Source organism: Amblyraja radiata, chromosome 26, assembly GCF_010909765.2.
Source record: "Amblyraja radiata isolate CabotCenter1 chromosome 26, sAmbRad1.1.pri, whole genome shotgun sequence".
Classification (NCBI taxonomy): domain Eukaryota; kingdom Metazoa; phylum Chordata; class Chondrichthyes; order Rajiformes; family Rajidae; genus Amblyraja; species Amblyraja radiata.
Window position 1 is genome coordinate 1,147,303 of NC_045981.1, and position 26,795 is coordinate 1,174,097.

Here is a 26,795-nt window from a genome sequence, read left to right on the forward strand (position 1 = left end):
CCAAATTATTGGTTAGATTTCATACAATGGATGGGATATACACCTCCAGCACCGTACACATGGTTGATGTAATAGAAGCCATGCCAATTTGCTGAGTGCTGCAATTTTCCCACTTGGTTCAATTCAATGGTTCAATGCTACTTTATTGTCACATGGCCACTGCACAGTAACATTGCATCATTCAGACGTGCACGACTCACTATGTTTTGACACCATTTACAAAAAGTCCAAAGCCTGGATTATGTGCTCAATGTACTGGAGAGGTTCCTGATCCAGGTAAGCGGCAGGCTGCTGCAGGACCTCCTCCGTTGCCCTTGGCCCGTGAACCGATGTCTCTCTCCTCACCCGACAGTCTTTATGTCCCTGAGAAGCCTCCTGCAGCTGACCTTTAAGGCGTTGGAGGCAATATCCCGGTCCCACTCACTTGTAACAAGGTAACATAGCAGCTCAGCATCAAACAGACAGCTTTGAAATTAGATAGCAATTGAATGCGTAGGAAGGAACTGCAGATGCTGGTTTAAATCGTAGGTAGACACAAAATGCTAGAGTAACAGGCAGCATCTCTGGAGAGAAGGAATGGGTGACATTTTGGGTCGAGACACTTCTTCAGACTCTGTCTGATCAGTCTGAAGAAGGGTCTCGACCCGAAACGTCACCCATTCCTTCTCTCCAGAGATGCTGCCTGACCCACCAACTTCTCATTGTAGAAATTTATTTTCATCTCTTTCTTGAATGGCTGAGGCAGGGACGCTGTGTTATCTATTTATATTTTTTAGATTCCATAATGTCATAGAAAAAGATGATCACATTGGCCCATCAAGTCAACGATCAACCTTATTCCCTTGTTGATTGTCCATGTAGCTTCTCCCCATTAACACTCCCAGATTCTACCATTCACCTGGACACGAGGTGCAAATTGCAATAACCAGATAGCTGACCAAGCGGGAGACACAGTAGCACAGTGGTAGAGTTGCTGCCTAACAGCACCAGGGCTGTGCACGCCATACGCAAGAAGAAGAAGCACCAGGGACCCGGGTTCGATTCTGCCTACGGGTGTTGAAGTTTGTACCTTCTCCCCGTAACCGCGTGAGTTTTCTCCGGGTGTTCAGGTTTCATCCCAAATCCCAAAGGCGTACAGGCTTTTGAAGTCAGATAGAGATAGAGATTTAGAAAAGTGAAGGGATGATGGTGAGTCAGATGGCAATTTGTAGAATGAAGCATCGAGTCATAGAGTGATACAGTGTGGAAACAGGCCCTTCGGCCCAACATGTCCCAGAGCAGAGCAAATATCTTAGGTTTGGGACATACAAAACTGTAGAGGCTGGAATCTTGAGCAAAAAAACCTAAAGTGCTGAGAGAACTGATCTGGTCAGGCAGCATCTGGAGAGGTGGGACCCTACTAGGTTGAATGATGTCTGAACTGTCAGAACTGAAGGAAGTGGTGGTTTTGTCTTCAGATGGGTAGGAAACAGGAAAGTGGCACAAAACCCTCATATGTTGTGCAAACATTTAAATTACATTTGGAGAGGTATGTGGATTGGGAAGATTTAAAGGGATATGGGCGAAACGACACTTGGGCAGGTGCATGGATAGGAAAGGTTTAGAGGGATGTCTGCCAGGTTTGGGCAAATGGGACTTAGCTTGCACTAGTTAGCATGGACAGGGTGGGCGAAAGAGTTTGTTTCCTGTTGTATGTCTTTATGAAATGGGAATAACCCAATAGTCGGCATGGACAGGGTGGGCGAAAGAGCCTGTTTATGTGCTCCATGACTCCAGGACTCCAGACATGAGTGGGACTAGCATAGATGGGTCATCTTGGCCGGCATGGGCTAGGTGGGTCGAACGGCCTGTTTCCGTGCTGTATGACCTCATGACTATGCCATACTCAACGTCGCTGAAGCCCAGGTGCTACCACTTTACATGCGCCAATACAAAAGTGATTTGTATTCTCGAACTGCATTTTGAAGTGAAATCAACTCACTCCACCGGGCTTTGCAAACTGGCTTGGTGTTTGTTGTCTGCACAGTTGCCAGGCAGCGAATGCAAACATTGCCAATGGCGTCGAGGGCTAAGCGGCGGAGACCAAGTGTCCGGTTTACAATCGGGGATTACACGTATGAAAACCGATTGTCCATGTTAATGCATCTGCTGGCGAAGCAACGGGAAGAGAGGAAGGTTTGTAGGCGCCGTTTGTCTTCCACGCTCATCGTCAAATCAATAAAAGTGCTTGCGCTTATTTCCACGACATTCATATTTTGTGCTTTTTTTTGCTGCTTGTTTTATGCATTTTGGTCCCTGCACTAAATTATTTTCACCGTGATTGCAAAATTCTGCATTGTGATTAACTTGCTGCATGAAGCAGCCTGCAGGAAAGCACCAGGATTCATAGTCTTCTATTACTTGGTTTGTTTTTCACAACCAAAAATTAACTCCGAGTAACAGAAGATATTAATCAATGAGCGTAAAATCAGCAAAATTAAGCAAAAACGTGAATGTAGTTGAAATAACAGAATTCTTTAATTCATTGATTAAATAATTTAAATTAATGAATTGTTGAATTATTTATAGACTTTAGCTTGACCCATTGATAATATTTACAAAACGCAAATGCTGCTGTGTACTAAACTCTCAGACTGAGACCAATGTCGCATTGTGTCAACATATAGTCAGTCATATCGCTCTGGTCGATAGACACAACAAGTTAGAGTAACTCAGTGGGTCAAGCAGCATCTCTGGAGAAAACGAATAGCTGACGTTTCGGGTCGAGTCCAGACCGAGAGCTCTCAGCGTTTTGTGTCTATCTTCGGTCCCCTGATGTTGGACACAGTGCGTCTGTTTCCTGACCTTATCTTGGGGCGAGGGTGAAACGCTGCACTTGTAGGAGTGACCGGCCGAACCGTGACAAAACTAACACGTGGGATAATGGTTTTACAACGCGTCTCTCGCCAATCCCATAACACATAACCCAGCCATCAGCCATTTGTTGATGACATTGTACCTGCACGGTGCGAAATTGTAGGCAAAGGAAGCCAGCGTTGCAATGAGAACATAGCGCCCAATCCTCAGAAAGGCGACATTGCAAAGACTGGAGATCTATAAAGATAAATTGCAATTTCAAAAGGATATATCATCCAATAACTCAGGTTGATCCGTTGCCCGAGTAACCGTCTACCGCTCCAAACTATCAACAGGAAGTTAAGAATGCCAAAACATGAAACAAACACCATTGACAGGTGAATGAATGAAAGGAATGGGAGTAAGAGCCAAACCCACGCTGCCTAGACACAGACCGCGTTTGTAAACGAAAGCGCTTTCTACAGATTGTGTTTCAGAGGTCCTGGCGAGGCAGGGCGAGTTATGCTGAGGTTTCTATTAAAGCAAGCAACAGGCTGCGTCCAGTCTATCCCGGGACCGGCCAACACACAGGGGGCTGGTTTGTTTTAAGTGGGTTGGTGTTAAGTCTTTCGACCAGAAAGTTATGCACCGACCGGTAAAGTCTTCAACGGGGGAAGCTGGGTGGAAAAGCCGGCGCTCCAAGAGTTTGGCAAGACACGATAGGACGAGTATGTTCCATCGCCAGCTGGAGAGGAGTGTGATTTCAAGCTCTAAGGAGGAAACGGTTGGTTTTATTGAGCAGGCGATGTGTGAATGGCATGTTTTTACATGGGACGATTCTGCACGACAATTGTAGTAATTTAGCATTTCTACTGCCCTTTAGAAATCACTGCTCCACAGAATAGTCCTTCTGTGTAAAATGCCTCCCGACCTGGTTGACAAAAGAAAAGTAGGAGGTAAGAGTCATTTAATGAAAAAAAAACGGTTTCTGAGGGTGGGGGTGGTATTGTGACTGATTGAAATACAAGACAAACTTCTTAGGAGGATAAATATTTTAGCATCAGACCGGCTGAAATGTAGTTATGATGATTTCAGCATCAACACGTGAAAGAAAATGCAACTATTGTGAAATATATATATTGAAGCAATAACGTCAAAAATAAAAGCAGAAAACGCTGGAAACTCAGATTGGCAAAAATAATCAAAAGTGACATTGGGAAAAAACATTGTCAATACTCTGAGTGGTTAAAGTCCAGTATGCACGGCCAAGTGTAGTGATGGAGGCCCATTGAACATGAGCATTCTGCAGGGAGAGGCCAGTGGATCAGAGTCAGCAAGATTACTTTTACATGTAACTTTACGTGTAGACTTCACAGATGAAATGGCCTTATTCCCTGCTGTGTCAATTCATCATTTGATCGCTTTAAAATGCAGGGAGTTTAATAAATAAAATCCAAGCTGGTTAAAATTCAAAGGGAGACACAAAATGCTGGAGTAACTCAGTGCGTCCGGCAGCATCTCTGGACAGAAGGGATGGGTGACGTTTCGGGTCGAGACCCTTCTTCAGACTAGTGTCAGGGGAAGGGCGGGACCAAGATAGAATGTAGTCGGAGACAGGAAGACTAGTGGGGGAACTGGGAAGGGGAAAGGGATGGAGAGGGAAAGCAAGGGCTATCTGAAGTTAGAGAAGTCAATGTTCATACTGCTGGGGTGTAAACTACCCAAGTGAAATATGAGGTGCTGTTCCTCCAATTTGTGCTGGGCCTCACTCTGACAATGGAGGAGGCCCAGGACAGAAAGGTCAGATTGGGAATGGGAGGGGGAGTTGAAGTGCTGAGCCACCGGGAGACCATGTAGGTTAAGGCGGACTGAACGGAGGTGTTCAGCAAAACAATAGCCGAGCCTACGCTTGGTCTCACCGATGTAGAGAAGTTGACACCTGGAACAGAGGATACAGTAGATGAGGTTGGAGCAGGTGCAAGTGAACCTCTGCCTCACCTGGAAAGGCTATTTGGGTCCTTGGATGGAGTCGAGGGGGGAGGTAAAGGGACAGGTGTTGCATCTCCTGCGGTTGCAGGGGAAAGTACCTGGGGAGGGGGTGGTTTGGGTGGGAAGGGACGAGTTGATCAGGGAGTTTCGGAGGGAACGGTCTCTGCGGAAAGCAGAAAGGGGTGGACATGGGAAGATGTGGCCAGTAGTGGGATCCCGTTGGAGGTGGCGAAAATGTTGGAGGATTCTATGCTTTCGCTGGTTTAAATCGAAGGGGAGAGAGAGGCAGCTCCATGTTTCAATTAGCATGATGTATAAGGTCAAAGCTTGGAGGGATATTTTGTGTACCAGGGGGTCAGGGGACTTGCCAGTAACAACATTACATGAGCCCAGCAGTAGATGGTTTGGCTGCTGTTGGTCAGAAGTGACAATCCCTACACCTTGGAGGTATGCCGAAAAATAAGTGACCCACTTGTGTCAAGTGGTGATCATTGGCAATATAAATACACACGCTATGTGTGGCTTAATGTGTGACTATTTTAATGTGTGACTATTTTAGTTTCAAAACTGTTCTTACATTTAGTTTTTAGTTTAGAGATTCAGCTTGGAAACAGGCCTTTCGGCTCACCAAGTTGCACCGACCAGCGATCCCTGCACGCTAACATTACCCTGCACACACTAGGGATAATTTACAATTTTACCGAAGCCCATTAACCTACAAACCTGTACGTCATTGGAGTGTGGGAGGTAACCGGAGCACCCAGAGAAAACCCACGCGGTCACGGGAAGAACGTACAGTCTCTGTACAGACAGCAACCATAGTGAGGATTGAACCCAGGACTCTGGTGCTGTAAGGCAGTAACTCTACAGCTGTGCCACCCCTTATGGTGTACTGAAGGCATTTTATAATGACAGAAGATGGCTGTTGCATTTGCCCTTAAGTTTGATTTCATTTCACGTGAATTATTAAAGATTGAAATGCTGTTGTGGCACTGTTTGTACAAATTACAAAAGGCATTTAATGTTATTCTGTTGGCTGTGTGCTATTCCATAGGGGATTGCTTCGTTGCTTACTTGTGGAATGCAGACAGGATTCAAGGTTCAGTATTTGCTGTTGTAATTCCTACCAGATGAAAATGATATGAACAGAGAACACAATCCTATATTTCTTTGATAGGTGGTCACGAACATTCTCTACCTTCCTCATTATGATCTAGAACTCAATGCTCTTAAGACAGTGGAATTGATTGTAGACTTTAGGAGAGCTCCCCCTCCCCTCCCCACACTCACAATCAACAACACCATGGTCACATCTGTGGAGTCATTTAAGTTCCTTGGAACCATCATCTCCAGGGACCTTAATTGGGAGGCCACCATCGACTCCACAGTCAACAAGGTCCAACAGAGGATGTACATTCTGCGGTTTGTAGGTTAATTGGCTTCAGTAAATTGTGAATTGTTCCTACTATGTGGGATAGTGCTTGTGTACCAGGGGTGATAGCTGGTTGGCGCAGACTCAGTGAGCCGATGGGACTGTTTCCACGTTGTATCTCTAAAGTCTAAAGGAAAGATCTCAGAACTGCTTAATTGACGAGCGAGAAATGAATTTAAGGCTTCATCTGTGACATTTGGTCGGCCTTGTTCTTTGATGTTCTGGCAATATAATCAGAAAAGGAATAAAATAGATTTTTGATTATTCTTCCAATGTACTATCTTTATCCAGAAATCGAACCTGTGCACTCCTCATCAGATATTAGATGTGATCTAAATGTTAGAATGCAAAGGAATGCCAGTTAATGTTCCAGTTAAAGGAACAAAGAGAAATAATACCTTTGATTTAGTCATACATTTCTAGTAAAAGTTAAAGAAAAGTTAAACCTTTGTAAAGAAAGAAAACAATTGTGAGGAAAAAAAACTTACTATTGTGTAAGGATTGCCAAAAGAATTACAGATTTCCGATTTGTTTAATTGAACTTTGGTTCCTAATGGCATCACATGGAATTATTTTACAGTAAGGTGTTTGGGTGTTCATATACAAGAGGAAAATATGGTACAGGTGTCAGGTTATGGTGAGAAGGTAGTAGAATGGGGTTAAGAGGGGAAGATAGATCAGCCATGATTGAATGGTGGAATAGACTTGATGGGCCGAATGGCCTAATTCTACTCCTATCACTTATGACCCTATGGCCTTATATACTGCAGAAAACAGAGATTGAAACCCAGGAGATGTAGAAAGATGTTCAGCTCTTCAGTAATATCAGCATGCCCCTTCCTACTGCAATGAAGCTAGTTCTCTACATTTTATTAGTATCAAGAGCCTATAAATTAGCACCATAAAAAGGGTTACAGATAAGTTATTTTCATTTTGAGAATCCCTGTCAGTGCCAATCTTACATTCTATTTTATTTTCTATTTCCAAATTATTAATATTGCCAGCTTTATTTTTATGTTTCTAGAGGACTATATCCAAATGGTCAAATTAAGATGCAATCTGCAGTAAGTTTTATTCAATGCTACTTTGGAGCATGGAACTGACACAGTTTATTGTGATGATAAAAGATCTCATTACTTCTATGTTTATACCACATCATTGCAACACTATTACAAACTATAAAGAACCTAAAACATTTCTCCGAACTGCTTGCTTCGAGATTAGATTTTGCTTCACAGAGAGAGGCCATCATCGCTGGAGTTTCACTTACCATATTTGGTTGTGGTTAAGTTGATCAGAAGAATCCCTTGAAAAACCTTTCTATTCGTTTGCGTGCGTACAAATGGGATGGTTGACGAGGCAAACTAGTTGGAAGGCGGTTACTTGATGAAGGGGAATTTATAACGTACCTTCATATGAAGATTGCCCACCATTCTATTTCATTATTGTGAATCTCTGTATCGGCTAGAATTGTACATCCAGAGTAAATGATCACTTCAGAGGAAGGATGTTGCCATTATAACTAGTTCAATATTCAATGGTGCCTTATTTGTCGCATATGCAACTGCACAATTTTGCATATATTACACAAGCGAGCGCTGCTATTTTTGGCGCCATTATTCAAAGTTCAAAGTCCAGCCAGACCACGCGATCAATGTACTGGAACAGTTTCCACAAACCAACGTCCCTCTCCTCTGCTCGACTGGTCATCTTTGTGTCCCGGGGTTGCCTCCTGCAGCCTACCTGAAGGCACTGGAGGTAATACCCCGGTTCACCCTCGTACTGGTCCTTGCTCCTCGCGTCCAATTTCTCCAGCTACCTCCCAGCCCCGCTGTCCGATGAGCCTTCGGGCGGGTTCCCGATCCCCCCGACCGACCAGACTTCAGGTGGGTGTCGAGGCCATGGCACCTTGGGAACTGTGGCTGAGAGAGAACCCGTCACTTGTAGTGAAGAATGGAGATCATCAGGGAGAAAAAGATAAAAGCACGTACAACATGTACAATTGTAGCAATAGACAATAGGTGCAGGAGTAGAGGCCATTCGGTTTGTGAGCCAGCACCGCCATTCAATGTGATCATGGCTGATCATCCCCAATCAGTACCCCGTTCCTGCCTTCTCCCCATATCCCCTGACTCCGCTATCTTTAAGAGCCCTATCTAACTCCCTCTTGAAAGTATCCAGAGAACCGACCTCCATCGCCCTCTGAGGCACAGACTCACCACTCTCTGTGAGAAAAAGTGTTTCCTCATCTCCGTTCTAAATGACTTACCTCTTATTCTTAAACTGTGGCCCCTGGTTCTGGACTCCCCCAACATGTTTCCTGCCTCCAGCGTGTCCAAACCCTTAACAATCTTATATGTTTCAATAAGATATCCTCTCATCCTTCTAAACTCCAGAGTGTACAAGCCCAGCCGCTCCATTCTCTCAGCATATGACAGTCCCGCCATCCTGGGAATTAACCTTGTGAACCTGCGCTGCACTCCCTCAATATGGATGCAACGATCACCCATCGCTTTCACTCACATTTTCATTGGTTTGCTGAATACCCAATGTAGTAATGGGTTATAGCTCCATGTCCTTAATTCTACTGGGTGGCACGGTGGTGCAGTGGTAGAGTTGCTGCCTTAAATGCCCCTGTCCCACTTAGGAAACCTGAACGGAAACCTCTGGAGACTTTGCGCCCCACCCAAGGTTTCCGTGCGGTCCCCGGAGGTTTTTGTCAGTCTCCCTACCTGCTTCCACTACCTGCAACCTCCGGCAACCACCTGCAACCTCCGGGAACCGCACAAATTCATTTCGCTTGCACGCAATGTGACGAATAAACCGCATTGTATTGTATTGTCTCAAGTCTAGAGTCCAAGATTTTTGCAATTCGTGCCTGATTATGGAAAAGAGCAATAAATATAAAATAAAAATGTATTCTTATTAAACAGAAACAGAATATTCTTTTGCATATACCCTCTTATTTTCATATTTTATTATGACTTAAAGGTGGCCATTTGGCCCTTTGAGTCTATGCCAACTGTGGAGCAGTTCCAGCAGCTCCTGCCTGTATCAATTTCTTTGTAAGCGGGTCCCTCCCAAATAACCATTGTCCCCCTGATTTTCCTACCACCTGCCTTCACAAGGGGCTATTTACTGTAGCCACTTAACCTGCCAACGGCTATGTCCATGAAACTAAACAGCTAGAGTTAGCACAAAACTACCTTGTAACTCTATAAACACCTTGAGGCGTGTAATTCCTTTTCTCCGATGTATAAACAAGAGAGGCCACATAAAGTTTATAACAATCTTCTGGACAATGAAAAGTTTGCCAAACCTTTATTTCCCCGTGAAGGCAGGACCCTATAAACAAACACTTTCCATCACTTTGCCCCACATAAACACTCTTCATAGAGGTCACCTGCATATTGGCACATAAGCAGCTTGACAGCCACGGGGCAAAACCTGAATTACAATGTTCAAAAGAGCATGAGAACTTCAGGTGGCACAGTGGCGCACCTGGTACAGTTGCTGCCTCACAGCGCCAGGGACCTCAGGTGCTGTCTGTGTGGAGTTTGCACGTTCTTCCTGTGACTACGTGGGTTTTCCTCCGGGTTGCTGCGGTTTCCTCCCACATCCCAAAGATGTGCAGGTTTGCAGGTCCATCAGTCTCTGTAACTTGGCCTAGTGTGTAATTGGCCAACTGCTGTGATCAGTTGATCATTGGTTGGCGTGGACTCGATGGGCCGAAGGGCCTGTTTCCTAAACTAGGGCCTGGTATCTAAACTAAACCAAACTATAAAATAAAAACGTGGCCATTCTCTCCACTTGCTCAAAAAGGTCTTGAGTGATATTTTACCACAATTTATTACAATGACTCTATACCCCTTCATTCCCTTAATATCAAAAAATCTGTCAAAATCAGCCTTGAATAGACTCAATGACTGAGCCTCTAAAGCCCTCTTGGGTAGAGAATTACTGAGGCTGACCCACTGAGTTACTCCAGCACTTTGTGGGGTTTTTTGTAAACCACCATCTGCAGTTCCTTGTGGCTAAACAGAATACAATAATTATACAAAATTGAGTAAAAAGAAAAAAATGTCTGTGCAAAAAAAGGGCATTAATGCAAAAATATACGTCCATGATAGTGGCCTCTCAACCTGAAAATAACCTGTTTTACCTGTTCCCTGTTTTCTGTCAATGAAGCGATCCTCAATGAATGCCAGTATAATATCCCCTATATTATGTGCACCAGTTTTCTTTAATAATCTCTTATGTAGATCTTCTGAAAATACAAACGCACTATGTCAGCTGCGATCTTTTATTTATTCTGTTTAAAGCCTCAAAATCGCCAATAGATTTGTGAAATATTATTTCTCTTCAAATATACCCAATCATATTATTCATGTAAAAGGAGCAGAATTAGGCCATTTGGCCCATCAAGCGTACTCTGCCATTCAATGCTGGCTCAATCCTCCCTCTCAATCCCATTCTCCTGCCTCCTCCCTCTTTTTGCTGACTGGTTAGCACGCAACAAAAGCTTTTCACTGTACCTCGGTACACGTGACAATAAATCAACTAAACTAACATAACCACCGGCACACCTGATGTTATTTTCTAAATATTATCACCTTTTCCTTTATAATAGATTTTCCCTACTCCTGATGTCAAACTAATTGAACGTTTGTTTCCTTTTTTCTTTCTCCCAAGTCAAGTCCAGTTAAATAGTTGGTTACATTTGCTACAGAAAAGCAGCCTACATAATCACAGACTATTCCCACCCCGCACATTCCATTACCTCCCTGCCCCCTTCAAGCAGAAGATACAGAAGGTTGAATGCGTCACCACCAGACTCAGGAACAGCTTCTTCCCCTCTGTCATCAGGCTTCTGAATGGTCCTTCCAGAAGCTAGGCTACTGTCCGACTTACCTCCACCCCATTGTGGACATTGGACTTTGTCTCTGGGACTGGTGCGATACAATGCCGATGATGACTATATCCTGTGCTCTATATCTCTCCATTCAATTTACCTGAAGAAGGGTCTCGTCCTGAAACGTCACCTTTTCCTTTTCTCCAGAGATGCTGTTTGATCCACCGAGTTATTCCAGCTTTTTGTGTCTATCTTCAGTTTAAACCAGCATCTGCAGTTCCCTCCTCTACATTAATTTTACCTATTGTACGAGTTTGGCTTGATTATCTTTATGTGTAGTATTAATCGAATAGCATGCAAAACAAATCTTTACGATGTACCTTGGAACACATAACAATAATATAGCTAAGCCTAATGCTATCTCCGGTCTAAAGGAAGGAAATGACCTCCACGGCCATCTCCTTCAAAACCCGTAGCTGCAGGTCACCTTACAATTAAATTGTCCAATACTTATTGATTTAACTAATGATAATTTCATCGGGCAAATAGTTCCCTCCAGGCCTGCTATTGTTCATTATGTTCAGGAGTTGCCAGTAACTCAGTGACTCATATTAACTGTAGATAGATGCAAAATGCTGGAGTAACTCAGTGGGTCAGGCAGCTCTGAAGAATAGGGATGGGTGATGTTTCGGGTCAGGACCTTTCTTCAGACTGAAGGACCTAGTTTTTCTCCAGGGTTGCTCCCCGACCTGCTGAGTTACTCCAGTACTTTGTGTCTATCTTTGGTATAAACCAGCATCTGCAGCTCTTTATTTCCCCATTTTAACTTTATCTGGCCTTTTATATTTGTACATATCTGTGGTCTATGTTTGCGTTATTCTCGCTGGATTATTATGTCCATTTCCTCTTCCTCAATGGTTCTTTTGCCAAATTCTGAAACTTTCCCAACCCTCAGACTCTCTGTATTTTTGGCAAATGTAACTTCTTTTCTTTTGATCTATTGCTATCTTTAAATTTTAATGAAGGCTATGGCTGGAACATTTTTTCTGCCGTCTTTTTGTCGTGGGAGAATATCGATACTACTTGTGAACAATGCATTAATTCTGTAAGAGTTAGCAGCTGTTGTTTACAATCTATCTCCCATGCTATCTTCACAGTATGTCTTGTTCACAAGAAGGTTATACCTGTAGTTATATTTTTGTTCCCAAAGGCTTCTTCTGTACTTGATCAACCCTTTGCCATTTTTAAGTTCACTTTAGTTTAGAGGTACAGTGCGGGAACAGGCCCATTGGCCCACCGAGTCCGCGCCGACCAGCGATCCCTGCACACACTTAACACTATCCTACACACCAGGGACAATTGAACATTTTAACGGGAAGATGGTACCTGAAAACCGTGAACTCCGGGTTCAGCAACAGCTTCTTCCCAAGGACCATCAGACTATTGTAAGTCCTAACACCAACCAACACAAAGACACATAATGCTGGAGTAACTCAGCGAATCAGCAGCATCCCTTGAGAACATGGATAGGTGACATTTTATGTTGAGACTTCTTCAGACTGATTGCTGGAGTGGGGAGAAATAATCTAGAAGAGTGGAGGGGCAGGACAAAGCCTTGAATCTGAATAACAAAAATTATAATAAAAATCCAATGATACATAGCACAATTAGAACTTGGAAACAAATAAAACAGAATCTAAAATTAAGAAATCTATCTCTTTTAATGCCAATAGTCAATAACCCGTCGTTTAAACCTTCAATTATAGATAAATCATTTATACAATGGGAAAGAATGGGAATCAAAACGCTCGGAGACTTGTATGAATTAGGAAAATTATTATCATTTCAACAATTACAAGTGAAATATAATTTGAAAAATAATCAATATTTTAAATATCTTCAAATCCGTGACTATCTGAAAAAATACACAAAAGACTATCATAACATGCCCCCAGACTTATTGGATGAAGCCATGAAGACAAAGGCTGAATCAGCAAATCTAATATCATACTTATACAACATTATTTTAAATATATAAATACCTACAACCGATGGTATTAGAAGAGACTGGGAACAAGAACTAGCTATAAAAATCTCAAAAGAGAGCTGGGATAAACACTTACTATATGTGCATAAATGCTCGATCAACGTACGACATACTTTAATTCAATACAAAACATTACATAGACTATATTATTCAAAAACTAAAATAAATAAACTTATCCCCAATGTCTCACCCATTTGTGATAAATGTCAGTCACAAGAAGCTACCATAGCGCACTCTTTTGTTTTTTGTATAAAAATCCAAAAATTCTGGAACGAAATATTTGAAATCTTCACAAAATTATTTAAAATAAAACTTGTACCAAAAGCAGAATGGATCATTTTTGGAATATCGGAAGGTAAACCCGAATTAAACGTGTTTCAAAAGAACTTACTTAATTACGGGCTAATAATGGGGAAAAAAGCTTATACTCAAATTTTGGAAAAATGCTCCAATACCAACAATAAAAATGTGGATTTCAAACATGTTCGAAACACGACACTTGGAAGAGATGAGACTCCTCCTAGCAGGCAAAGCAGACCACTTCCAAAACACGTGGTCTGCATTTATGGAACTATTACAAGTATAAGGTAATTTAAAATATAAATGGTACCAGGATCTGGTAACGGGATGTATAAAATAAATTTAAATTTAAAAAAAATACGGTTGGTATATGCTTTTTTGCGGAGTTTTGTGTTACAATAGAGCGATTGTTTTTCCTTTTTTTTCTTTTCTTTCTAGGGTCTAATTTCCTTTCTTTACTTCCTTCTCTAACTTCTTCCCTAAGGGGCTTTCTTTTCCCAACACTTTCCTGCACTTTCACGATTCTTGCTCACTTTCCTTACTTCTTTTATTTCTATCTTTTTTAAAGCTCGAAAAACGAAGTGGTACAACAAATGTAATAAGATATATCTGATGTGTATTATTGTAATTTACTGTACTTCTAATAAAAAAAAAATTAAAAAAATAAATAAATAAAAAAGCCTTGCAGGTCATCAACTAAACTTTCTTTTCAAACTACGACTGTCTTGGTTGCATTGGGGACTTTTGTTTTGCAGTAGCATTGCTTTTTTATGTATTTATTGAACTTATGTTTTATGATGTTATCTATTGAGTCCTGTGATTATATACCTGTTATGCTGCTGCAGGTAAGAATTTTATTGTTCCGTTTCAGTGCATATGGCAATTAAACACTCTTGACAATTGACTCTTGATACCTTTGCTCTTCTAACGTCCTGCATTAAGATGCATCTTAAAACATTTCTGTTTGAATATCTTCTCATGTGGTTCAGTGTCAGAGTTTGATTGAGAAGCCCTCCCTTAATATCGCTTGGAATGTCTCTCCCCATTAAAATCTTTTTTATATATCGTTCAGGAATCTTATTCAATCCTTTTTCAAATTAACTCAGTTTCTTTCAAGCCTTAACTCTCCCAATTCAATGATAAATTGGTTCTGGCATCAGCTAACAATCAGGTCGATAAAATATCACCTGTCTCTGCCATTTATAGAAACAAGATGTCTTCCAATTGAAGCACAATGAATAAGCACAAGCCTCCATGAAATTAATCTTTATTTCAAAGTAACTAGTTATTGGTATGAAAAGCATTTCAAGAATGCTGGGCTCTAAATCATTGTGAGTCATTTGATTTTTTTTTAATGAGATAAATTGGAAATAAGAGAAAGAAAATGCTCCCCTCGTGCTTCAGAAATGAGTAACCTGGGATTTCATTGTGTTGTGTGGCAGGGTACTATGAAAGCCTTCTCCAGAGACTCCAGCGTTGTCACCAAGGGGATACGATCACAGGACTTCTGATGCTGTACCCTAACTATGTTATACATGTGGTAGAGGTGAGGCTAATAAATGGTGAGGATTGTTAAATGATAAACAACAAGGGCAGTCTTGCATATAAAATGCATGACAATGTACAGATTTCAGCAGGATTTCAGGTTTAATGCGAGCATTATGTGTCATTAGATATGTCGACACATCCTGAAAATAAATTCACATAAATGGTGATTCTTCTCTGAAATTACAAAGTTGTCACACATTGGAGGTAGAAAAGTAAACCTGCAAGTGAATCAAAGTGGAATTGGACAGATTATTTTTGCTGATTTAGCTTGATACAATATATGTGACAACATCAATGAGCCCACTTCCCTGTATGTTCAATCTTTGTGCTTGGAAAAGGGAAAAATAACAAACGACACTAAAGACTTTCAGAGACAGTGCCAAACGATGGCAGCTGTGCAGAATGAGCAAAGGTGGCAGAGTATTTCTGTTGCAAATCTGTTAAAAGGTGGCAGGCAAATGGGACGAGCTTAGATGGGGCATCTTGGTCGGCAGGGCAGCGTTGAGCCAAAGGGTCTTTTTCTATGCTGTGTGACTCTACAACCATAGGTGGAGTGTTCAAACATCAGCTCTGTGTTATACCTTCAATGCAAGATGTCATCATAAGGAGTGAGTGACTGAGAGAAAAGAAAAGATAAATAATAATTTGGCTTCAGTGTGAGGATTTTTCACCCACTTCACAGGTACTCAGCAGTTATTGGTCTTTTGAAGTCAACTATTTTGCCCTACAATCATTGTACCTTTGCACTGTCTATGATTGTGCTTATCTATAATATAATATTACTGGATCATATCCAAAACTAAGAATGTCACTGTGCCTAGGTACATAGGTACATGACAATAAAGTATCATCATTATCTTGATATATGGTAAGCAGAGAGGTAGCTGGAAAGTATAAATACAAGGAACTGCAGACGTTGGTTTACAAAAATAAAGACACAAGGTACATTGTCCTTCAGTATTGACATTTTGTTCGACACTATAAAATGTGTTAGGGGTTGTTGGTGATTTTGCTGTGGTTAATAACTTGAATAAGAATGTTTATGGTACATTTTTGCTTCTCTGTTTGATGCGTGTAAACGTCGGGTAGTGCTGCATATGGAATTTCTCAGGACGGCAAACCTTTTTCCTTAAAGCACAAAGTGCTGGAAGAGTTCATCAGGTCAGGCAGCAGCTTTGGAGAGAATTAACTGGCGACGTTTCAGGTTGCGTCCTGACCCCAAATGTCGTCTGTCCATTCCCTCCGCAGATGCTGCCTGGCCTGCTGAGTTTAACATTCCAGCATCTGCATGTTCCTTGTGTTTCTAAACATATCTCCTCAGGGTGCAGGATAGAACTAGTGTGTGGGTGATCGCTGGTCAGCGCGGACTTGGTGGGCCTAATTACCTGTTTCCAAACTGCATCTCTAAACTAAATGAAGACTTGTCCCGCCCTGCTCTTTCTTTCTTCTCCACATTCCTGTTTGGCAGAACGTACAGAAGCTTGAAGGTGTGCACCACCAGACTCAATAACATCTTCTTCCCTTCTGTTATCAGGGCTTTAAATGGTCCTTCCATACGGCAGTGTACTGTCTGATACACCTCTACCCCATTGTGGACATTGGACTTTGTCCATGGGACTGATGCACTACAATGCTGAGAACTATATTCTGCACTCTATCTTACAGTTAAATTTAACTTAATTTATGTATACCTGTATTATATCTAATCTGTTTGGATAGCATCCAAAACCAGATTGTTTCCCTGTAACTTGGTGTACGTGACGATAATAACCCTAACTCTAAACTATCCCGGGTTCTCTGGGGTTTGGCTATCTCCTCTTGTGCAACCTGCAACACTACCCCTTTGTGAACAGAAACATTCCCCCCCCAGCTAGTTCCAGAAACAGGCGTACACCAACACAAAAATCACTGACACTGCTTTGGCTTTGGCTGTCTGTTTTGTTCTATAAAGTATTTGAAAACTAAATTAGTTTTAAATAGTTGCAATACCATTGGGTATGTATCCTTATTGACTGCGCAATCAGCCCCAGTGAAGTTTGGGAACTCAGTGTGAAGGGTGAAGGGGTCCACCTAGCCAAGGATACAGCATGGAAACAGGCCCTTCGGCCCACTGACTCCATGCCCACCATCGATCACCCATTCTCACTAGTTCTATGTTATCCCTCTTTCTCATCCACTACCAACATACTTGGGTCAGTTTACAGAGGTCCATTAACCCACAGAACCACATATCTTTAGGATTTGAGAGGAAACCGGAGCTCCTGGAGGAAACCCATGCAGTCCCACAGAGAGAGCGTGCAAACTGCACACAGACAGCATCCAAAGTCAGGATTTAACCCGGATCTCTGGGGCTGTGAGGCATCAGCTCTACCAGCCGTGCCACTGTGCTCCCTGTTAGGAAATCCATTCTCATTTCCTTTCAGAGGTCATAATTTGGTGTATAAAATGGATGTATTCTCTGGAGTATGTAAGATGCAAACTATGCAAAGTGGGCATGAAGTATTGACGTACAGAGACATCTTGGGGTCCAAGTCCACAGCTCCTTGAAATTGGCAACAAAAGCAGATAGTGGTAAACAAGGCGTATGGCATGCTTGCAATTATCGGTCGAGACGTTGAGTATAAAAGTCAGGAAGTCGTGTTGCAACATTATAAGACTTTGGTTCGGCCACATGTGGAGTATTGTGTGCAGTTCTGGTTGCCCGGCTGGTAATGCTGCTGACTCACAGCTCCAGAGACACAAGTTCAATCCTGACCTCGGGCGCTGTCCGTGTGTTTATCGCACGTTCTCCCTGTGACCATGTGGGCTTCCTCCGGGTGCTCCAGTTTCCTCCCACATCCCAAAGACTTTAGAATTGAAAGATACAGTGCAGAAACAGGCCCTTCGGCCCACTAATTTCACGCCGACCAGCAATCATCCCGTACACTAACACTATCCTACACACTAAATTTACAATGTTACGGATGCTAATTAACCTACAAACCTGTACGTCTTTGGAATGTGTGAGGAAGCCGGAGCACCCGGAGAAAACCCACGCGGTCACAGGGAGGACATACAAACTCCATACAGACAGCACCCATAGTCAGGATCGAACCTGGGTTTCTGGTGCTGTAAGGCAACAACCCTACCGCTACGCCAAGATGCTTCTGTAAATTGCCACTAGTGTGTTAGACGTGGGTGAGAAAGTTGGATAACATAGAATGGGTGGTGGCTGATGGGCAGCGTGAACTCGATGGGCCGAAGGACTTGTTTCGATGCTGTATCTCTAAACTAAATTAAGTACAAATGTCTCAATAGTATTAGCTGAGCTCTGTGCATTTTCCGTAAACCAGACCAAAAAAAAAGTTTTACTTAGTCCAGTAGATGTTTTCAGATTATTCATGCAGTGTATCAGATGTGATTGGTTAAGGATCCATTACTATCAGAGTATAAAATTAAACACTAAACCTGTATAGAGGTCCGTTGAAATTTGACTTATGTAAAATATGCCTGTACATCTTGCCTGTACTTAAAAATATGCCTGTACATTAGGAACATCTTTCTAAACCTACCTCCTCTGTAATTCAGGAATTACCTGTATTCACCTTCAGCTTCTGAGAAGCCTTATTCCACCATTTACATTGATGGCAGTCTTTTACATTGGATGTTAATTCCCATCGCCAATAATGACCTCAGTTTCTGACTGTTGCATAATGCATTACTTTCCATAATTAATACTTGAAAATTTCCCAGTGATTTGCTTACACTTTACTTTAGACTTTAGTTTAGAGATACAGCATAGAAACAGTCTCTTCAGTCCACGCTGGTCTGAAGAAGGGTTTCGGCCCGAAACGTTGCCTATCTCCTTCGTTCCATAGATGCTGCTGCACCCCCTGAGTTTCTCCAGCATTTTTGTGTACTTATCGATCACCCGTTCACACTAGTTCTATGTGATCCCACTTTCTTACACACTTCCTACACAACTAGGGCCAATTGACAGAGGTCCAACTTACAAACCCGTGGATCTTTGGGATGTGGGAGGAAAGTGGAACACCCGGAGAAAACCTATGCGGTTACAGGGAGAATGTGCCAACTCCACACAGACCGCATCCTAGGTCAGGGTTGAACACAAGTCTCCGGTGCTGTGGAACTGTAGCCCTATCCACTGCACCACTGTGCTGTTACCCACAATTTTCCAGTGTTGAGATATGTTTACATTCTCCAGGCCTGTACTATTAATAGAAAGCCATACTGGCGTCTAATTAAAATGAAGTCTTTGGGCTATTTTGGAAGAATGTTTGCTTTGCTTCATGAGCTTAGTTCTTTCCTGTTCAAGGCAGCTTCAGGGTTATCATTCTATACTGACTGCCTCCACCCAGGTGAACTCAAACCTTCTCATCACACCTGACATTTGCTAAACTCGCTCAATCTCATTTTTTACCCACTGAGTCATTTGTTATTTGTTAAATGAAGTGATCTCATTCTTCAATAATCTCTGCACAAAATTCACTCTTTGGTTACCATTGATGGTCCAGGGATGATAGTCACTCTGGCCACTCTGATAGTCACTCTGGCCACTGATAGTCACTCTGGCCACTAGTGGGCTTTTGTAGGGGAATTTGTGGCACTCAGCGGGTCAGGCAGCATCTGTGGGGAGACCACACACAATCCAGTCCCCCCCACAGAAGCTGTCTGACCCATTACTTTCCTCCTGCAGTTTGTTTTTCACTCAGATTTCCAGCATCTGCAGTCTCGTGTCTCCATTGTAGTATCTAGAGCAACTTTATCAATGTGTTGTCTTGAACTAGAATCCAAGCGTCCAGGTTTTAATTAGTGCCGTATGTCCTGAAATGGAACAATGAAATTCTTGCCTGCAGCAGCACAACAGATACGTACACATAATGCTGAGTCTACACCATAATAGACAATAACAAAGTTCAGTATATAAAAAAACAAACAATAATAGTGCAATAAAAGACAAAACTAATGCCCCCAACTCTATGTAGTTTGGAGCCCTGTTGTAGGGTTTAATAGCCTGATGGTTGTTGGGAAAAAGCTGCTCCTGAACCTGGATGTTACAATTTTCAGACTCCTATACCTTCATTCTGATGGCAGGAGTGAAATGAGAGCGTGGCCAGGGTGGTGTGGATCTCTGATGATGTTGGCTGCCTTTTTGAGACAGCGACTCCTCTAGATCCCTTCAATGGTGGGGAGGTCAGTCGCCATGATGGCAGTGTTTACCACTTTTTTGCGATTTTCTTTGTCCTTGGGCATTCAAATTGCCGAACCAGGCCATGATGAAAGCAGTCAATATATTCTCTACAGAACACTTGTAGACATTCTAGAGAGTATTAGTCAACAAACCGAATCCTCAATCTTCTAAGGAAGTAGAGATGTGGATGGGCTTGTTTCATGATTGCATCAGTGTGCTGGCCCCAGCATTGATCTTCAGAGATATGCACAGCCAGAAATGTGAAGTTTTTGACTCTCTCCACCATCGTCCCATCGATCCTCTTCTAAAGTCAACAATCAGTTCCTTTGAGAAAGCACCAGTGTCACATCAACCAAACAGTTGGACGATTCCTCGCCTACTCTATATTCTGTACAACCTGTAGAATCATGTAGTCAAATAAACGGCCAATGGATTAAAGGAGGTTTAAGAGAAACAGGAAGAGAAAGAGGAAGAAACAAGCTTCCGTTTCGATGACATCGCAGAGTCTCAGGACTACATTGCTTCACTTTGCATTTTATTTTTAAAAGAAGTGTCATCAAAGTTGTAGCATGAAGTCTAAAGTAAGAATCTGATCGAAAACGTCACCTGCCCATTCCCTCTTGATGGGCCAAATGGCCTACTTCTGCTCCTATCACTTATGATTTCTGATCTTTTGATTAGTTGTGATAGATTGTATTCTGTGGTAAGGAGGAATCATTTCAGAAGTTGGCTCATTGCAAACTGGAACTATGCTTCCCTTTGATCTGAACAAGAATTGAACAGAAAACCAGTTTTGTATCTTCCTCTCATTTTATTTCCCTTTAAAGATTGTTCCTTAAATAAATGTGTGCAGGACAGAAATCTCAGCACCAACTATAGATTAGGCCTTGCCAGGTTGCACAGAGGTATATGTTTCTCTTAGCTCATTCTGCATTGTAATCGGCCTGATATACCTTTGTGAGTTGTCCCCTGTCTACGTTCACACTTCCACAACCCAGGGCAAAAGGAGAATTCCTTTGTGAGCTTCACTGCTATTCCCTTGAGATCTGGATTCCCTGGCACCTGGATTTATTAAACAAAGTGCTGGGGGAACTCAGCTGGTCAGGCAGCATCTATGGGGGTAATGGACAGGAGATGTTTCGGATCGGGACCCCCCTCTTCAGTTTTAATCTGAAACCTCGTCCGTCCACCCCTCATGTATGCTGCCTGACCCGTTGCGTTCCTCCACCTGTTTGGTTCTTTGTCACAACTCCAGCATCTGCAGTTTTTTGTGTCCCCATCGTAATTTTAGTTTAGAGACACAGCACAGAAACAGGCCCTTCGGCGCACGAGTCCACGCCGACTATCGATCACCCGTAGATTTCAGTTAATATTAGATAGGCTAATTTATGGTCAATCTACTCCATGGTAAAGTCAAATGTTTCGGCCAGTAAAAGAAAATAACCGGCGCATAGTTCAGCCGAGAGTTATGTAACGATACAACACAAAATGCTATTAACCAGGTGAGGCATCTAAACCTGCTTACTCAGAATAATGCCTCTGCTCGGAGATGGGAGATAAATGTGATTGATTGCTATGGGGAAATAGTAAACATTTCCTGGTCTCAAGGCCAATGGATATTAAAGAGAAGTCGCAAGGAATGGCAGATGCTGGTTTACAAATAAAGGTTACAAAGTGCTGGAGTAACTCAGCAGATCAGACAGCATATCTGGAGAAAAAGGATGGGTGACGTTTCGGGACGGAACCCTTCTTCAAACCGAATATAGATTAAAGCTGTTCTCTAGAAACAAAATGTACTTGTACCTACAGCTGAAGAATTTCCAAATTGTTCAATGGAGTTTTTATTGTCACATGTGCAAATGCCAGGTGGGATTATTTTCTTACTTGCAGTCCAGTCCTGTATTCCCATACTCAAGCACATCCCGATTAGCAAAGTGTACAGCAATAGTCTACTGAGCCCGCATGCACAAGGTGCCATGTTTAGGCCTCATTTTCAAGCTCCAGCAAGCCCCAGGGTGCTGCGAACCTCCAGACATTGTCTTCCATGGGCGCCATGTCCCTTTGTGCTCTGGGGGCCCCTGCTGCAACCAACTTTGAAGGCAGGGTAGGCCAGACCCCAGTTCCCTTGCCTGGACCCTCGTACAGCTGTATGCTGTGGGCTGGAGAGAGGATTTCTCCATTACTGATAGCAGCCATCTTCACGGACTGGGATAGACACAAGAAGCTGGAGTAACTCAGCGGGACAGGCAGCATCTCTGGAGACAAGGAACGGGCGAAACGTCACCCATTCCTTTTCTCCAGGGATGTTGCCTGCCTGTCCCGCTGAGTTACTCCACCTTTTTGTGTCTATTTTCGGTTTAAACCAGCATCTGCAGTTCCCGCCGACACATTTCATGCACTGGGAGATTTTAATCAACATCCATTCAACATTTTCCATTTAATTAAGTTAATTCTCGGTTGACAAACCGCAGCGTGAAGCGTCACAAAACAATCCGTGTACAACACGTTAACTTATATTGTAATAACTGATTCACTGTGGAATTGAATTTGAGTGTGATACTCACCAGTGTTGGAACACAATATGCTTTAATCTACTTATCTTTGAATGGAATGAGCTTGTCAACAGAGTTCGGTGTTGATTATTAAATTTCGTACTGATGCATCCATGCGTGTTTTATATGTCTTACTGTGGTTATTTTAAGACTAGATTGACTTTTTACACAGTGAATGTTGAACTGTGAACTAACATTGGCAACACATCTATCCAGGCTTAACTTCTCCAGTTTAAATATTTTGAAGCAAGCACTGTCCACCACAACTAAAGGTGAGGCCAGTTAATGACACATAGAATTAAATTGGAGAGAGACAGGAAACGGGCACAGGACCTGCAACGTGTCTTTAGCCCACGATTACATTGAGCTTGAAGAAGGCACACAGGAGATTTGTTGTCATATTTGTAGTGACCAGTCAGTGCTGATGTTGGCTTATTTTAGCACCTCTATGTACCCAGCATTGTTTCAGGTAGCAAACCTCAGTGGGAGATAGCCAGCTATAATTGAACCCATACTGATACCACTCGAACAGCAGCTTTTTTCCCCAAAATAAACTTTATTCAGAACAAAAAAAATATACATAAAACAAGAAGGTTCTAAGACATCTCATATTCCGTCTGGGGACCTTGCGTCCTTATGGCATTAACATAGAATTCTCCCAATTTGGCTAGCCCTTGCTGTCTCCTCCCCTTCCTTAACCCTCTAGCTGTCTCCTCCCACCCTCCCATCCGCCCGCCCTCGGGCTCCTCCTCCTCCTCCCCTTTTCCTTCTTTCTTTCCCCCACCCCCCATCAGTCTGAAGAAGGGTTTCGGCCCGAAACGTCGCCTATTTCCTTCGCTCCATAGATGCTGCTGCACCCGCTGAGTTTCCCCAGCAATTTTGTGTACCTAAGGTTCTAAGACATGCAGTTTTGTAGGATTGTTAGCTTCTGCAAATTGCCCCGAGTGTGTAGGACATAGAACCACCAGTGTATGGGTGAACACGGTCCGTGTGGACTCGTTGGGCTGAAGGACCTGTTTCCATGCGTATTTCTTAAGTTAAGCTAAACACAGCATGGTGGTGCAGCGGTAGAGTTGCTGCCTTACAGTGCCAGAGACCCATGTTCAATCTGACTACAAGTGCTGTCTGTGCGGAGTTTGTATGTTCTCCCTGTGACTGCGTGGGTTTTCTCCAAGATCTTCGGTTTCCTCCCACACTCCAAACACGTACAGATTTGGAGGTTAATTGGCTTCGGTAAGATTGTAAATTGTCCCTAGAGGGTAGCATAGTGCTAGTGTGTGGGGTGATCCCTGGTCGGTGTGGATTCAGTGGGCCAAACTCCCTGTTTCCGCTCTTTATCTCTGAAGTTTAAAATAAAGTGTAAACTGAGCTGAACTGTGCAAAATCTCATCTGATATTCTCAGCGTCTACACATGAATTAGTGTCATATTCAGTAGTGTTCATAACTATCTTTCAACCAAGCACCCTTGCCACTCAAGTAGCCCCCTGGGGTGATATCCCTTCCATCATTTGAAGGGCGTCTCCACCACACTCTGCCCCCCCCATGTTCAGCAGCGGAAGGAACCTAGATTGTGGTCCTCTCCCACAGAGCCTTGGCATTGACTGCACCGAGCTTCAGTGCGTCCCTCAACACGTACTCCTGCAATCTGGAGCGGGCCAATCGGCAACATTCCCCGACGGACATCTCACTCCGCTGGGAAGTCAACCAGTTTCGGGCGGAACAAAGAGCATCTTTCCCCGAGTTGATGATCTTTCGGCAGCACTTGTTGTTCGTCTCCACAGACAGCCCGTAAACCAGAGAGCCTTCTGTTACGAAGATGTGCAGGATGAACAGTGACAAGGACCCTTGATTAATTCCCAAATCCCCGAAGCAAAACTTGCGAACTGTCTCCTGTCCGTTCAGGGGTAGTAAGATTCCAACCGTACAAGAAGGGTGGCAAAGGAGGTGTTTTGTATCTGCAAATGGTGCTGGAAGCAGAGCCGACCTCCGAGTGTGTACCAGAGGACAGTGCAACTGGTAATGACACATTGAGGTTTGTGTTGGATCAGTTGACTCAGTAATTTATCATATTCTCAAGGTTTGATCAGTTTATTCTGTGACTTTGGAGATGCAGCGCAGAAATAGGACCTTCAGCCCATCGAGTCTGTGCTGGCCAGTGATCACCCCATACACTACACACTAGGGACCATTAACGATTTATTTTACCAACGCCAATTAACCTTCAAACCCCAAATTGCACTGGATGTAATAATACGACCTCACTACTAAGCTGCTAGAAATCCCTGCGCCTCTTGCTGCTTACATTGCACCAACTGGGGAGGATGCTGAATGTCAGATGTTTAACTACATATGCAGGAAACATTTAGAGTGGTTTAATTCGCAAAAATATGCCACCCTTTCACATAACCCACTCGAATAAACATATATTTAGAAAGATGCAAAATGCATTTAGTTGACTTTTTCCATTTGCTCACAGTCTTCCAGTGACGTGCTGTATTCAGTAATCCAGGATCTAAGCGACATGCAGAAACACCAAGGAGAAAGGTAATCCATAAGCAATGGTGCACTATTCTCTCTTCATTCTTGGGTCTGATCATGTTGGGCAGGAGAGATGTGCTGTGCTTGCTTCTCCATAACATAACATTGCCACTTTCAATTCGTTGCAACTGCTTACAAATTCAACATGTAAATAGTTAAAATGTGCTGCCCTGAAACTAATCCAACGGGTGGGAATATAAGTTGTGCCAGTTGGCAGTTCCTGCTGTAAATCTTGGCAATTATCTACTTTAAAGATGTTGAGTAACGATGTTCGTTCCGGCTCTACTTTGTTTCAGACCATTGCATTTGGACTCCAAAATCCTGGTGATGTCACACAATATTCCCAGCAGACTGTTCCAGCAGTGGGAATATAAAGTCCTAAACATCTCAGCAAAACGGCTGGACGATAATTTGCAAAGGGAACCAATAGAAAAGATCATCAGTGAAACCCTCACTCTGCTTCTAAAGCTGGGGATGCACATGCAGAAAAAATGCAAGGTATCCACTGCCAACTAACTTTGTTTTACTTATTTAATTCTACTTCACTGGCCCCATTGTCTAATTAAATACGTAAGCAGCTCTTGATTCATTTCCTCTTCCACATCAAGCTGAACCACATTTTTTCTTTTACTCTAACATTTGCGCCTTTGTTGTCCTATACTATTACTCCAGCACCTTGTATTTTACTCAGGATTCCAGCACCTGCAGTTCCTTGTGTTCCCATAGTAACACAGTTCCAGTTTCCCCCCCTGTCCCATCAGGCAAGAGGTACAGAAGTGTGAAAATGCAAACCTCCAGATTTAAGGACAGTTTCGTCCTAGCTGTTATCAGGCAACTGAACCATCCTATCGACAACTAGAGAATCGTCTTTAGCTACCATCTAAATCATTGGAGACCGTCAGACTATCTTTAATCGGACTTTACCTTGCACTGTACATTATTTCCTTTATCATGTATCTGTACACTGTGGACGGCCCGATTATAATTGTGTATAGCCTTTCCACTGACTGGATAGTACGCAACAAAAAGCTTTTCACTGTAGCTCAGTACACGTGACAATAAACTGAACTAAACCAAAGTAAACAAAACTAAACAAAAGTAAAGTAAACTAAACTAAATTAAACTAAAGAGAGCACCAGGCAACTGGCAGCATCGGATCATCCCTGCTGAATGAATGAATGGTGCTCTGCATGGTGGCCACCGAACTGAATGATCGTACTAATGCATGGAAGAACAACAACTGAGTCACTGCGTTGCCATCCATATTACTGTGATCATTAGTGTCTAAACCCTATTACAAGCAGATAAATAAATCCGATTTAGAAGAATGAGGGGTGATTCCATTGAAATATATTGGCCCCTAAGGCAATAGGGTAGATGTTGAGATGTTTCATTCGTTGGGAACACTTTGAATGAGTGGGTATAGACTTTGGACTTTAGTGATACCAAGCGGAAACTTCAGCTCACTGAGTCTGCGCCGACTAGTATTCACGATATACACTGACATTAT

The 26,795-nt window shown here is 42.7% G+C and overlaps 1 protein-coding gene across 2 annotated transcripts in view; it reads left to right on the plus strand.

Annotated features, from left to right (window-relative positions):
- Positions 1-2,052: 2,052 nt before the first annotated feature.
- Positions 2,053-26,795, plus strand: part of tex47 (testis expressed 47) — a 35,322-nt gene continuing 10,579 nt past the window's right edge. The window contains exons 1-5 of one of the 2 annotated variants that reach the window (XM_033044032.1): positions 2,053-2,175; positions 3,719-3,791; positions 14,898-15,001; positions 25,224-25,291; positions 25,582-25,783. In XM_033044032.1, coding sequence (XP_032899923.1) covers positions 2,056-2,175; positions 3,719-3,791; positions 14,898-15,001; positions 25,224-25,291; positions 25,582-25,783 — 567 coding nt within the window. In that variant the 5' untranslated portion in view covers positions 2,053-2,055. Of the gene's footprint in view, positions 2,176-3,323; positions 3,620-3,718; positions 3,792-14,897; positions 15,002-25,223; positions 25,292-25,581; positions 25,784-26,795 lie in introns of those variants that run through there. The other variant, XM_033044031.1, reaches the window with a different exon arrangement.